General features: G+C 42.6%; 2 protein-coding genes across 6 annotated transcripts in view; one reads left to right on the top strand and one right to left on the bottom strand.

Annotated features, from left to right (window-relative positions):
• The window catches only part of LIN7A (lin-7 homolog A, crumbs cell polarity complex component), a 378966-nt gene that overhangs the window by 280883 nt on the left and 85318 nt on the right, over positions 1 to 12765 (top strand). The gene's annotated exons all lie outside the window — the stretch shown is intronic.
• On the bottom strand, positions 2673 to 12725 carry MYF5 (myogenic factor 5). 5 transcript variants are annotated; one of them, XM_067009826.1, is made up of 5 exons: positions 11203 to 12725; positions 7482 to 10275; positions 5455 to 7247; positions 4540 to 4615; positions 2673 to 4134 (listed from the first exon to the last, which is right to left on the bottom strand). In XM_067009826.1, exons 3-5 carry the CDS (start codon positions 5953 to 5955, stop codon positions 3944 to 3946), a joined length of 768 nt encoding a protein of 255 aa, XP_066865927.1. In that variant the 5' UTR covers positions 5956 to 7247; positions 7482 to 10275; positions 11203 to 12725; the 3' UTR covers positions 2673 to 3943. The 5 variants fall into 5 exon arrangements, with proteins under 5 accessions (XP_066865927.1, XP_066865926.1, XP_066865929.1 ...); XM_067009825.1 differs by having other exon boundaries at positions 5455 to 8712; positions 9916 to 10275; XM_067009828.1 differs by having other exon boundaries at positions 5455 to 7760; positions 9916 to 10275.

Raw genomic sequence — 12765 nt, 5'->3', positions numbered from 1 at the left:
TAAAGAAATAGAGGCTGCAAGTATATACTAGTCGTTATGGCAGATTAACTATCGCCACAGATTCGTTACTATTTCTTCCACCGAAAAGTGGAGTTTAGTTTGCTTCTCAGTGATTCTGGATTGGCTTTAGTAACTTGCTTGACCAGAAGAATGCAATAGACACAATGTTCTGGGACTTTCCATGCTATATCATAAGGAACCTTGTGATTTCCACCTGAGCCTCCTGGAATATGTACTGTGAAAAGGCCCAAACAGCCAGCCCAAACAGAGTGTTCTTGGGAAAACTTAAACTCCTTAAGCCTCTACTTCTTTATTTGCATAATAATGCAAACTCAATTTTTAGTTGCTGGTTTATCATTAGTGCTCACTCAGTCTGTAATGAAGTGAATTAAGTAGCATAAAAGGAGATAAGAGTTGGCTTGTTTTTCCCTTTACTAAGAATTATTTCTATAAGATTTTAAGACTATAATAATTTTAGTGGTAACTATTTATTATATAATGTTATCTTAAACTATCATTGACTCCATTTGACAATGTGGCAAGTAAAATTAAAAAGAGAGCAATACATTAACAATTTTAGACCCAGTTTAGACTTTGCATTAAATTCTAGATCCTTTGCTCAGCAAATGTACCATGTTAAACAATTAAATCATTAGTCAACTAGTATCAAGTCAGAACTGTTAAAGAAATAAATTTCATGTTCTGTGCTTTTTGTGACAACGTGGGAACTTTCAATGGTGACATTTTCAGGGGTACTTTGCCATTTGAGCAGGGATTTTTCTAAAGTTACAAATAGCTGTACTCTAATATCATTCCCAGAAATACCACCTCTGAAAGTCAGAGAATTAAATTACTTCTTTAATCTAGTAACTGTTGTAACCTCAAAGAGAGCATTTCAGGAAATACCACTGTCAGATTAAGTATTTGTAGGAATGCCATCTTGAAGAAGAATTTAGGGCTATAACATAGCCAGTAATTTTATCTGACTTGTATTTTTCAAATGAGAAAAATAATAGGGGCAATCAAGACACCTTGATTTGTGTAGCAACTTGCTTCCACATAGTACTTCCCAATTTCCATAACCTCACTGGATGAAGTTTTCCTCTGTAACCCAGTGAACTTGCATTTCTCAGGCATGAGGAGAAAGGAGTCTCTTTGGACTCTTTTTTCCTGAGAACCTCCTCCCCATCAGGTTGCAAATGGGAAAGGGGATGTTTTCCTATAAATTTGACTGTTAGTGGCATGTTTTCCACCAGCTGAGGTGGGTCTGATATAAGCTTAGTGGCAGCCCAGTTGTTCACTCCAGGGGATTTTGGAGATGGCAAAATCCTGTCCTTACTTGAATATTTTGTCAGTGTCACTCTTTTCCCCCTCTTCTCCCCTACTTTCTTGGAGAAGGGAATGGGTCTGGATTACTGCAACCAAATCCCAAAGGCCCTTGTCAGAAAAGTATATATGACTGCATGTGATGTGTCATGCTGAGCTGTTTACTGAGTAGACACCAGTAGACACTAACAGTAGACACTGTTAGTCCATTGGAAATGAGATTAATCCAAGCAAGCTGTCATGGAGAGTATTGTATTAAATCATACATTTATCACGATCTGTATTAAATCCAGAGCATTGAAACACTCTTAACTAAATATTTTGAGGCATTATAATATTAACTGAGGCTATCAGATACATTTGCAAGTATAGAAGTAACTGAAGTTTGGAAATAAAGTTAATTTTTATTCACTTGAATTAAAAATTACATTATATTCTCTGCTTACTTTTATTAAATGGAACAGAATATGGTAATGTGTTTTAAAATTGAACTCTAAAAAACAATCTTTGGATAGTTCTTTTTATTCTAATTCCACTAAGAGTGACAACAAATTTCCCACTTCTTCATAGAAGTAGAAGAAGGAGACAGTGTCTAACAAAAGTGAATCACTCAAACTGAAGTTGAAATTATATGTGAATCTTTATAATGCCCTCTTGAATTCTTTTCACTTCAAATCCTCACACTGTCAAATGACGGATAAAGAAAGACTTACCTGTGTAGTAAAGTCAGCATCCCATATCAGGGCATGATGCTAACCGAGTGACAGTGGCTACAATATTTTTGGAACCCACCCCCTCTTCTTTCCTTTCCGTTATGGAATAATATCTATTCTTTTAAGCCTGGTGACTGGACAAGCAAAAGAAAAGAAGGGGAAACCTTCCTAAGAATAGTACATTTGCCAAGCTCCAGCAAAGAGTCCATATGCTTTGGCTGGTGAATATATGTAACTACAAACCCTTAGAAATTTTGAACTGATTTACAAATTAGAAGAGAAGATAATTATCTTTATTTGCTCTCTATGAACAGCCAATTTAGATGCTTCAAGGATATTTCCCTTTTCATCTCTCTCAATGGTAACCTTGTGAGAATTATTCCAATGATTGGCTACCTAATTTTCCACTTACTTGTTCTGTTTTCATCTCAATTCATTCTAAAGTAGATTTAAATGATGAACAATAAAAGATACATGTCCATCACGCACACACAACACAGAAGCATAACATATGATTAATAAAATCAAAAAGGCTGTGAAAAGGAGGAGGGCAGTTGCAGTCTGCTTCACTTTACTATGGTTTGTGTAAATTTTCTTATGCCAGCACTTTAATAATACACAAAAACGCTCAATACCTTTAAATATTTTATTGACAATATTAATATACTAATGTATCAAGATGTTTTCAGGCAAGTAGATATGACCTAACTCATGATTTCTAATGCACTGTAGATATTAAAATGATGTAATGTTGTACATTCTTTTTGTTTAAAAATATTTTATTGTCCTGAATAACTTCTATCTTTCCCCCACATACACACACCGCTTGACATTATATGGTGCAACATTAAGATGAAAGAAGGGCTTCCCTGGTGGCACAGTGGTTGAGAGTCCGCCTGCCGATGCAGGGGACGCGGGTTCGTGCCCCGGTCCGGGAGGATCCCACATGCCGTGGAGCGGCTGGGCCGCTGAGCCTGCGCGTCCGGAGAGTGTGCTGTGCAATGGGAGAGGCCACAGCAGTGAGAGGCCCGTGTAGCAAAAAAAAAAAAAAAAAAAAGATGGAAGAAAAATTTTAGCTAGCAGGCTCCCTTGAAGTATGCTTAAAATAGAAATGTGGTATTTTCATCTGTGACACCAACAGGACCTAAACTGAGTCCATGAGATGATAAATATTCAGATTTATCTACAAAACCAACTGTTTCAGCATTTTCAGCCCCACCTTAAAAATATATCAATGACTGCCAACTCCATTAGGGGGTTCTTTCACCAAAATCATAAACCAAAATGTTCCTTCATTTAAACAATTTTATTTGTGGTGGAATTTCCAAAATCTCGTATATCTTGAAATCATCCACAAAATACTATTTTGTGCTTACATTAAAAAGATGCATTTCTTATAAGAAAAGATCAAAATATATACCATTAGGCAGTATTGTTATATTTTTATTTAACACAATATAATCAAAGGATTAAAGAGACAAGCAAAAAAGTTAAATATATATAAAACTCCCTATAACTGATTTACAGCTATTCTAAAGTTTTTTAAAGAGAAAAATAAAGCTCTAAACATCAGATGTAATATTTTGATAAGCAATATTTGTAAAAAAATATAAGTTAAGCATTGCAACAAGCTACCTTTGATGAGCTGCCCCCTATAAGAAATAGTATCTCTGGAACTATATATCTAAAGCAAGACAAAGGAAAAGAAGAAAAGAAATTATTAATTGCAACAGTGACTTTTTAGTTAAATACACTCTCTTATAAAGTGGCAAGATAATATTTACAAATTTACAACTGAAAGGAAATGTTTATTTACAGGTTGTCTTGCTTTTGGACTTTTGGGGCCTCTTTCCTCCTGTGTAATAGGCCCTCCTGGCAGAAATGATCTAGACTAGATTTTTAGTTCATAGCACATGATAGATGAGCCTGGAATTAGAGGCCCCTTGAGTTGCAGGCTGAGAATCGGTGCTGGCAACTGGGGAGAGAGAGGCTGGGTCCTGGAGAGGCAGTCCAGGTTGCTCTGAGTTGGTGATCCGATCCACTATGCTGGATAAGCAGTCCAAGCTGGATAAGGAGCTTTTATCCGTGGTATATACTAAGGATACAAAGAGAAACCCATTTAAAAAAAAAAATCCTTGCTTATGTTTCCCCTTAAGCAGCAGGTCAGCTCCTTTGAAACCCAGAGGTCAGGTGGTCACAGAAGGCCTGATGTAGAAATTTGCAACAAATATCTAGCAATTCACGGGGATGAAGGTGGGGAGTGGAGAAGCACCCCGGTAATATTTCAAGCAAAAGCTCCTACGTCTGTGTGTGTGCATGGATGTATCTGTTAAGGGGATTTTGAGCAGAAGATGTGTGTTTATTTCGCTCTGTCCCAAAACGCCATAAATACCATTCTATCCTTTTCCCAATACTGCATGGAAGAACAGACTCTGCTTTGATAGGCTGAATTGTGAAGTTGAACTGGTTTTTAAACTCCTCTGAAGCCATCAGTTCTTACCATTTGGTACATCAGGACAGTAGACGCTGTCAAAACTGCTGCTTTTTCTGGACCAGACAGGGCTGTTACATTCGGGCTATAATAAAAGACACAAAAGAAGGCATTTGTTTTCAGGTCTTGGCAAAAGATGCTCTGACCTAGGGTGAGGCAGTGCTTGCCCACCGGCTCCATAAACTGACCACTCTCAAATACCTTCATTGCCTTGATTTAGGAAGGGCTAGCCTCACCAAATTGCAAGGGCACTGAGGTCAATCTCTGTGCTTGGAGAAGAGCAGAGAGGCAGCAAAAGGAAGAGGGCGGGTGGAATTCACAGCCATGTGCATTGGGTTAACCATGCAAAATGGATTGGAGTAGAAGGAAGCCACACCAATTCAGAGAGAGCACTTTCCCAAGGCAAAAACACATTAAAACCTGGCAGAGTTGGCGCAAACGCCCTCTGTAAAGAATGCATCAACATCTTCCAGCCAGGCCTCAGCAGAGCAGCGACTCGGGCCACACAGGCATTTCTTTCTTAAGTTACAAACTGCGGGACAGTGGAAGCCTCACACGGTTGCCTTTAGATGTTAGTGTATGGCAGGGGCCACTGGTGGTATATATTGGAAATAAACTAAGTTGTAGAGAAAACATCTGATTGATCATCCACAGCCACCTATCTCACGTGACAACCTCCTCCTACGATGTACACTTAGAACTTGGTAGGAAGTCAAACTAAACTCCTGGTCCACAGCTACCTGTTTCCTGGCATCTGTCTAAATGCAGCACCTCTCTTCTCTTTCAGCAACTGCCTCCCCATCCCCACCCCCAGCTATCCACCAATAACTACTGGCTGTTTGGTCGCTACACCTGGCCTAAATGAGATGTAAACGTTTTTGTAAAAGATCGGAAGGGCCTAGTAGGTGCAGAGCTCTCTCTTACCGTGCCGTCAGAGCAGCTGGAGGTGGGGCTGGTGGGCTCAGAGCAGCTCTGCCCCGGCAGGCTGTAGTAGTTTTCCACCTGTTCCCTCAGCAGCTCCTGCAGGCTCTCAATGTAGCGGATGGCATTCCTGAGGATCTCCACCTTGGGCAGCCTCTGGTTGGGGTTGGTTGTGGTGCAGCGCTTGAGCGTCTCGAAAGCCTGGTTGACCTTCTTCAGGCGTCTCCGCTCACGCATGGTGGCCGCCTTCCTCCGATCCATGGTGGTGGACTTCCTCTTGCATGCTTTGCAGGCCCACATGAGGCAGTGGCCGGCCTGGTGGTGGCCCGTAGGTGCTCGCACGTGCTCGTCCTCGTCTGAGCCCTGCAGGTCTGCTTTGTGCCCCCCGAAGGCAGCCACTCGCGGCTCAAATTCGTCCCCGAACTCGCCCTCGGGGGACGGGATGCAGGAGCCATCGTAGAAGTACTCAGAAGGCGAGAACTGGCAGCCATCCATCATGTCCATCTTCTGCGGAGAGGCACGAGGTGCACCTGGGCGGCAGCGAGATAGCGGAGAAACCGGAGCCCGGCGCCGCTGCGGGCAGGCGAGTCCCGGGCGGAGCTCCCTGGTTGGTTTCTCCGGTAATTAACAAGGGCAGAAGCCTGGCGGCCTGGGTCGGCCGCGCTGGGGTTGAGGCTCTTTATATATTCTTGGGGAAGGGAGGCCGGCCCCAGTGGCCCCGTACTATTAGCATATCCCACCGCAACCCCCGCCGGGGCTGTCTGGGCAAACCTCCGCCTTTCCTCTAGAGACAACTTGCTGTTTACTGCCCCTTTTGACGCTAATGGTTTTACTGCATTTCTGCTGGGGCGGGGGTGATGGATGGCTCCCCAACCCGCTTACTTGCATGCACACTCTAGATTACCTAAACCAAGGGACACTTAAAGGGTGTCACAGACAAAAGGAACGAAGGAAATCAACTTTGTACGATTGCTCTCACATTAAAAAAAAAGATAATTAGTAAATAGAACTCCCTACTTCAGCTGACACCAAAAGCGGACCTGCCTTCCCAGTCCGGGACATGAGGGAATCACTTTATTTTCAGGTGTTTCTCTTCTTCATGAACTTTAGTTGTGTCAGGCATTTTTTCAGCCCGTAGGCCAAATAACGGTCGCTAAAACTTGAAGTGGCACTTTCAATAATGGAGTGGATCTAGATTTTTTTAAAAATCTGTTTTGTTTCTCATCATATTGCCATTTTGTAGGCTCTGTGTTATTGGGGGTAAGCGGGGAGGGGGAGGTTCCTTTTCCCCAAGACAGAGCCCGCTCTGAGTTCTCTCTCTATGCTCATCCAAAAGGCATGGGCACAGGAGGGCCAGGTGGCCAGGAACACACCTCCCTTCCTCTCTTTCCCGCTTATGCGCATGTTTGCTGAGCGCCTCCTCTTTTGCGCCAGACCTTTGATGGGCCCTGAGCCGGCGGAAGATACACACTGACTGCGCCTCTTAAGATCTGTATTCTAAGAAACCCAGTTTTAGACGGCGAACTTCTCTCCAGGGGCGCGTCTCCCTTCTCCCTCTCTTTCTGCTCCGCCCTGTCGTTTCTACAGACTAAACAGCCAAGCAGGGCTTTGGGGTCGCTAATTTTCTGCTTTCAGGCAAACTAACACCGTTACAGATGCGTCCCAGCTGCCGGCACAGCAATCCTTCTTGGCTCGTGTAAAATTTCCAACTCCTCCAATCCGAGAAACTTCACACACTTTGGCGACAAAAGCCTTCCAGAAAAGCAATCACAGCAGGGTCTTTGAAACTTTGGTGGCTAGAAGGCGAGAGGGGAGGGCTGCCATTTAAGTGACAATGAACCTATTAATCAGCTTTTGTCAATCCTCCTCCACCCTTACTTAACCCACTACCAAATCACTTGAGGGGGGGTGGGGGGGTGGGGCTTGCTGTTTATACATGGGAAGAGCTCTTACTTCAGGTCTAAACAAGTAAAGCATTCTGAGGTTTGGGATCAGGCCTTGTAGCCTCATTCAAAGAGGAGAGTTCTCACCTTGATCTTGGGTCATACAGTCCAGTGACTGTTGTGACTCCGAACGTACTGGGGGCTGGGGGAGCTTTCTTTTCTATTACTTTTTCCTAAAATTATTTTCCGAAAGCATCCCTGGCAGGCAGATCCCTGTCTGCAGGAGCCAGAGCAGTATTAACTTTTTTCAGGTGAAATCTGTACTCCAAAGTGAAGGTCCCAGAAGCCAGAGGTGGGAGAGTGTCAGTCACCAAGGTTTGCTACAGATGCCCCCGCCTCAGCCCTCTCTTCCAAGTTCTGTCATCTCTAAGACAAAGACACCACCACCATCACCATCCACACTCAAAAATCAGGCCCTTTCATACCAACGGGCTGCTTAGTAGGCCTGTGGGAAATTCATCTGTACCGTATTTAGGACTATTAACAAGTGGATGCCTTTGAAATGAATAGGTACCCGGGGCTACACCAGATAAAAGAATTAAGTTCCTAAAGGACTCATCCAAGCGGGTGGAAACATTCCAAACCATGCACATTGCTACCTCTCAGACACAGTCACGGGTAGATATTCTCATCTGGGAATTCTCAGCCAAGTCCCACAGGTTCTGGTCAGCAGCAATAGTACCACTTTCTTTGCCTAGAGAGTCCAGAAGTTCACACACTGGCCGAAGCTAAAACTGAGTTGTGTGCCGATTTAAGATCTGGGCACAAATAAACTTTAAGTGGAAGATAGAAGTTATCTTGCCTTTCAGCTGATTTTTTTCCACCAGGCACCTAATGTGCTTTGCACCCAAACTGCTCAGCGTGGGATGTGTGGAGCAAACAATCATTAAGAATTTTCTATTTGCCAAGCACTGTTCCCAACCCTTTCCATGGATTCACTCGTCTATGACTTACAACAATTTTGTGGCGACTGTAACTGGACCCATTATTAAAAGAAGGTAACCAAGCACAAGGAGTAAGCCATTTGCCCCCCGGTCACACAGAATTGGAAACTAGGCATCCCCTTGGAGAGCTTGCGCTCCTAGAGGTGAATTTCGTTTGTTTTTTTCCTTGAATCAATTCGTTCTCACTGCGCGTCCTTAGCTCCGGAGCAGAAACCCGCAAACGCCGGTCCCCGACAGCTTTCCCTCGGCTCCGGGGCTGGGAAAGACGCTGTCACTCAGGAGGCTCTGTCAGGAACGGTGGTTCTCAGAGGTTAGGGCTGTCTTTGGTAAGGTGATCTCAAACAAATTTACCAGAGTGCCGCGGGTGAGTGGAACTAAAGAAGCCGAGAAAACACAAGCGCCCGGCGGCTTAATGGGACTTGCTAGGGGGGAAACAGGGTCCAGGGTTGAGGACCCTTGGGACCCAAGTGCTGAAAACAGGATCTCAGAGCACCAAAGTTAAAAAAACGAGACAAAACTTTTAGACCTCTGTCAGGGGCGAGCGGAGAAAGAGATCAAAAAATGGGAGGCAGGGTACAAAGAAGGCAGGAAGCCAGTGCCTCAAAGATGGCTGGGCTCCCCTAATTCGGGAGAGATTCCCCTGCTCTTTTCCCAGGAAAGACCGTGGGAGGGGAAAATGCGAAACTGAGTGAACGAGACAGAGAAAAAAAAATTTTTTTTGAGTGGGAAAATTGAACAGAGAATTACGAAAAAAGTTAAAATTTACTTTTTTTAAAAAAAGGTCGTTTACAGTGCACATCTGGGTGGCCTCTTCTCAAAATCAGACTAGATTGGCTTTTGCTTCTCATAGAAAAGAATGAAAATACTGTTTTCCACTATTTCTCCAGAGAAGTGCATGTCTTCCATGCAGAGAAAACTCACGATTGTCTAATATGTAAACGGGTTGTTAGAAATGATATTCCCACACTGACTGTCTGCTAGGAAAGTATCACAGTAGTCAGATGATGGGAGGAAAACTCAGCCCAGCTGGGTGTTATAAATGAATGCCCACCAAGGTTCTGGTGAAGTTATCAATAGATATAATGTTTTAAAATTTTCGTGTCATTTTACATTCTGAATAAAAATAAACACATGCTTAATTTTCTTACAATTTAGACTTGTAAGCAGGTTTTAATTGCAAAGACCTTTAAGTAATCATCAAGTTTTTTTTTTTTTTTTTTTTAAAGAGAACGTATTTTAGTTTAACCATTATGGCAATGATCCTAGTGTTGATGGACAGACCACACCAGCAAAATGATGCTTAGAGCTTCCTTTTTAAGTAAAATTTGCCCACCCTAGGAATTCTGCACAATTGAAAATTCTCCATGCCTCTCTTAGCAGGAGAAATCAAATATGCTTAGGAAGATAAGTTGATTTCAATTCGTTTCTGCCCCTGCCTGAGACCCTTATCAACTCCTGGACCAAGGGAGTTGTTCTTGAAATTTTTGCTTATTATATCTGACGTAACAATGTGCTAAACAATTCCAAACCGCTATTAGCTCTGGGAACCAGGCACACCTAAGTAAACACATTAGTACCTGCCAAAGCTGCTGGAAGAATTTGTGGAGAAGACAGCTGAGGAAGACATTGGCCTCTGCTTGAATTCGAAGACTCCCAGGAGAGATCAAAGGCCTAAGTAAGGACTTTTAGCAGCCTTGAGAGTAGAGAAAGTAGCCAGTCCTTGCAGCATTATCTTTGTTCCAGCACATGGCATAGGCATTCCGTCCCACAGGATGACTCAGAACTAGGCTTGCAAAAAACTGCTTTTTCAGAATGAAACCTCTAGGAAGGAGGGTCATCTTTTGTAACACTTCTTCTGACTTTAAGGGAGTGACTGGAGGAGTCTGTTGGAGATATGTCTTGATGGCTTAGCTCTTTGAGGAAATGCCATGCTATTGCTAATTTACTAATGCATTAGAGTAGGAAATGAGATATTCAAAGTTTAAAATATTTTCAAATATTTTTTCCAGATAAGGTGTTGGAGGAAGGTTTTGAGATGAATAAAAGGGATAAAATATTACTAAGAGAAAAGCACAGATGGGTAAATTCTAACTTTGAGTTAAGAAATGTCTTAATAGGGATAGAGGTCACTTTAGCAGCCCAAGACTTCTCTGCCAGTTTCAAGAGGACTTGGGAACACTGAATTTTAGCACCACACCTCCACCCTAAAAACATATGAAAGAGTCTAAAAAAAAAATGAGTCCGTTAGACATAAGTGGATTTCCACTACGTTCAGGCTTGAAACTCAATGATCCAGGTGTGATGATTAATGTTAGTTTCAGAAAGCTGACATTTGACATTCTACAAATTATTTCTATAGTAACATAAAAGAGAAAGTCACTCGTTATTTTATACTTGATAACTTCATGCCTGCCTCTGGAAAGAGGCTCAGTTTTAATCTCAAATTGCTTATCTTTACCAAGTTATTAACATCTTGATTTTCTGCTTCCACAGCCCTGTTTGTTTTGGCTTTGGCCTTAGTCAAGCTTATCATCATTAATATCAAATAAAAACATTTAAATTGCAAACACACCAAGGATTTCATTGGAAAGCCTAACATGTCAGCTATAGCAGTGGAGGTCACATGAAGTCTTTGGGAAATATTTGCTCTATTTAATGAAGAAACTTCTATAGGCAAACTTATTCCAAACAGTTTCTCAAGTTACCCAGCCAAGCGAGATAGAGAGGATTTGATTTGCAAAGACTGAATAAAATCTATCAGCAATTAAAGTCCATGAATTGATAAAAAGCTTTCTGCTGATGAGCAGACTATAACACAAATCTTATTATAAATATATGCGCAGTTATAAAGTAAATGAGTTCACCTGGTCACTTATGACATCTGATTTCAGTTGTGGCATGAATCTGATTTTCCAAAATCAAAACAGCTGACATTGAGTGTTTATTTTGTGTCCTGTTTTGGTTAAGAGCTTTATCTCAGTGACTCTTCAGAACCCCAGGAGTTAAGCACTATTATAGTCATCCCCATTATTTTATAAATGAGGAAACGGGAAGAAGAGAGGAGCAGTGATAGTTCCACGTTTACACCGTAGCAGCGAAGATTCAATCCAGTTCCGGCGCACAGAGGTTCAGCAGTTTGCATCCACTAACACTCCCACCTACTTCTCTCACACTTTTGAGAGGGATTATATGTCAAGATCAGTTTCCTCTATGAAGCTTTCTGGATTTTAGGAGAAAGTGGAATTATCCATACACTCAGAAAATTGAGTAACTATTATCCCCAGGAAGAAGCCTTTTGAAATGCTAAAGGGGCAAGACACTGCTCCATGCCTGCGGGGGGCGCGGTCTGTGGCGGCATCTGGAACCCTGGCGGTGGGCAACGGGGTCCAGACTGGAGCGTTGGGAATGAAGTTTGGGCTGGGAAGTGCTGAATTAGATTTGATTTTCACATTTCTGAACTGAGGACTAGCTGTAGAAAAAAAGAGGGAAGGAAGCAGTTAAGGGCAGGCGGGGGGTGGGGGGAGTGAAAGTACCATTTACGGAATGTAAGAGAGAAGTAGCAATTCCAAAGAAATAGCTTGCCTCTTTCCTCTGCTTCACTTCCCACTGTGATTCTTGGTGGTCGTTTCTTCCTGAGGTTACAGGATAAACAAACCTGGCACACGTTGTAAAATCCTCACGGTGAGGAGCTCCTGGGGCTTCAAGCCTCTCTGGGGCTTTGCTATTTGGTCCAGCTAAGAGGTTTCATGTGTGTTGTTGTCTCTTGCCCTCAGCCATTTAACCCTTACCTCTCTTGAAGCAACCTTCCTTCAAAGACGCCCACCCCACCTCATGAGACAGATCGTCCCTTTCTTTTATCTTTCTATTTGGAAAACAAACCCAAACCACCAGAGGTCTTGAGGCTATTCCAGTCTCCTAGCCACCAGTCTAGTTCAAGAAAACCCGGGAGGGACCAGAGACCTGGCTCAGAAGCCAGCGCAGCCCCTGGTGCACCCTATGAATGCTTCCTCACGAAGGGCCGGGCCTGTAAAGTCAAAGAGGGAAAGTAATTCGGGCTCAATTAGCTGAGGATTGTTTAGGCAAATAAGCAGAATTTTTGTGTGGTAATTTCTTGTAACAATGAGATTTTCCTCGATTGAACATTCAGTTGTTAACTTTGAGAAAGTAAATCTCACCCAGATCTCCAGGTAAAGGACAGTTAAAATAGAAAGAAAAGGGATGCTGATAAAAGGGAAAAGGGCAGATTTCTTCCGGAAGGTCTTCATTTCTAACCACAAGTGTGGGGTCTACATGAGATAGAAAAGTGAACAGTTTAATTCAGACACAGAAAAACAACCCATTTTCCTCCCTTTAAATCAGTCCATAAGTAAACGCCCAAATAAATGGGCTTGGGTGATTTCTAAATTAAAATGTGGTTCACCTTTATT

Source organism: Kogia breviceps, chromosome 12 (assembly GCF_026419965.1).
Source record: "Kogia breviceps isolate mKogBre1 chromosome 12, mKogBre1 haplotype 1, whole genome shotgun sequence".
NCBI lineage: Eukaryota > Metazoa > Chordata > Mammalia > Artiodactyla > Physeteridae > Kogia > Kogia breviceps.
The sequence above is the reverse complement of the archived record's forward strand: the minus strand, read 5'-3'. Positions and strand labels throughout refer to the sequence as shown.

What these genes read in the sequence shown, in the direction of transcription:
- MYF5 (XM_067009826.1), bottom strand. Translation starts at nt 5,955, where the DNA reads ATGGACATGATGGATGGCTGCCAGTTCTCGCCTTCTGAGTACTTCTAC. An exon ending in CCAGCTGCTCTGACGGCACG is followed by an intron (nt 4,616 to 5,454) that starts GTAAGAGAGAGC and finishes CTTTTATTATAG; the next exon opens with CCCGAATGTAACAGCCCTGT. An exon ending in CTGTCCTGATGTACCAAATG is followed by an intron (nt 4,135 to 4,539) that starts GTAAGAACTGAT and finishes TTGTATCCTTAG; the next exon opens with TATATACCACGGATAAAAGC.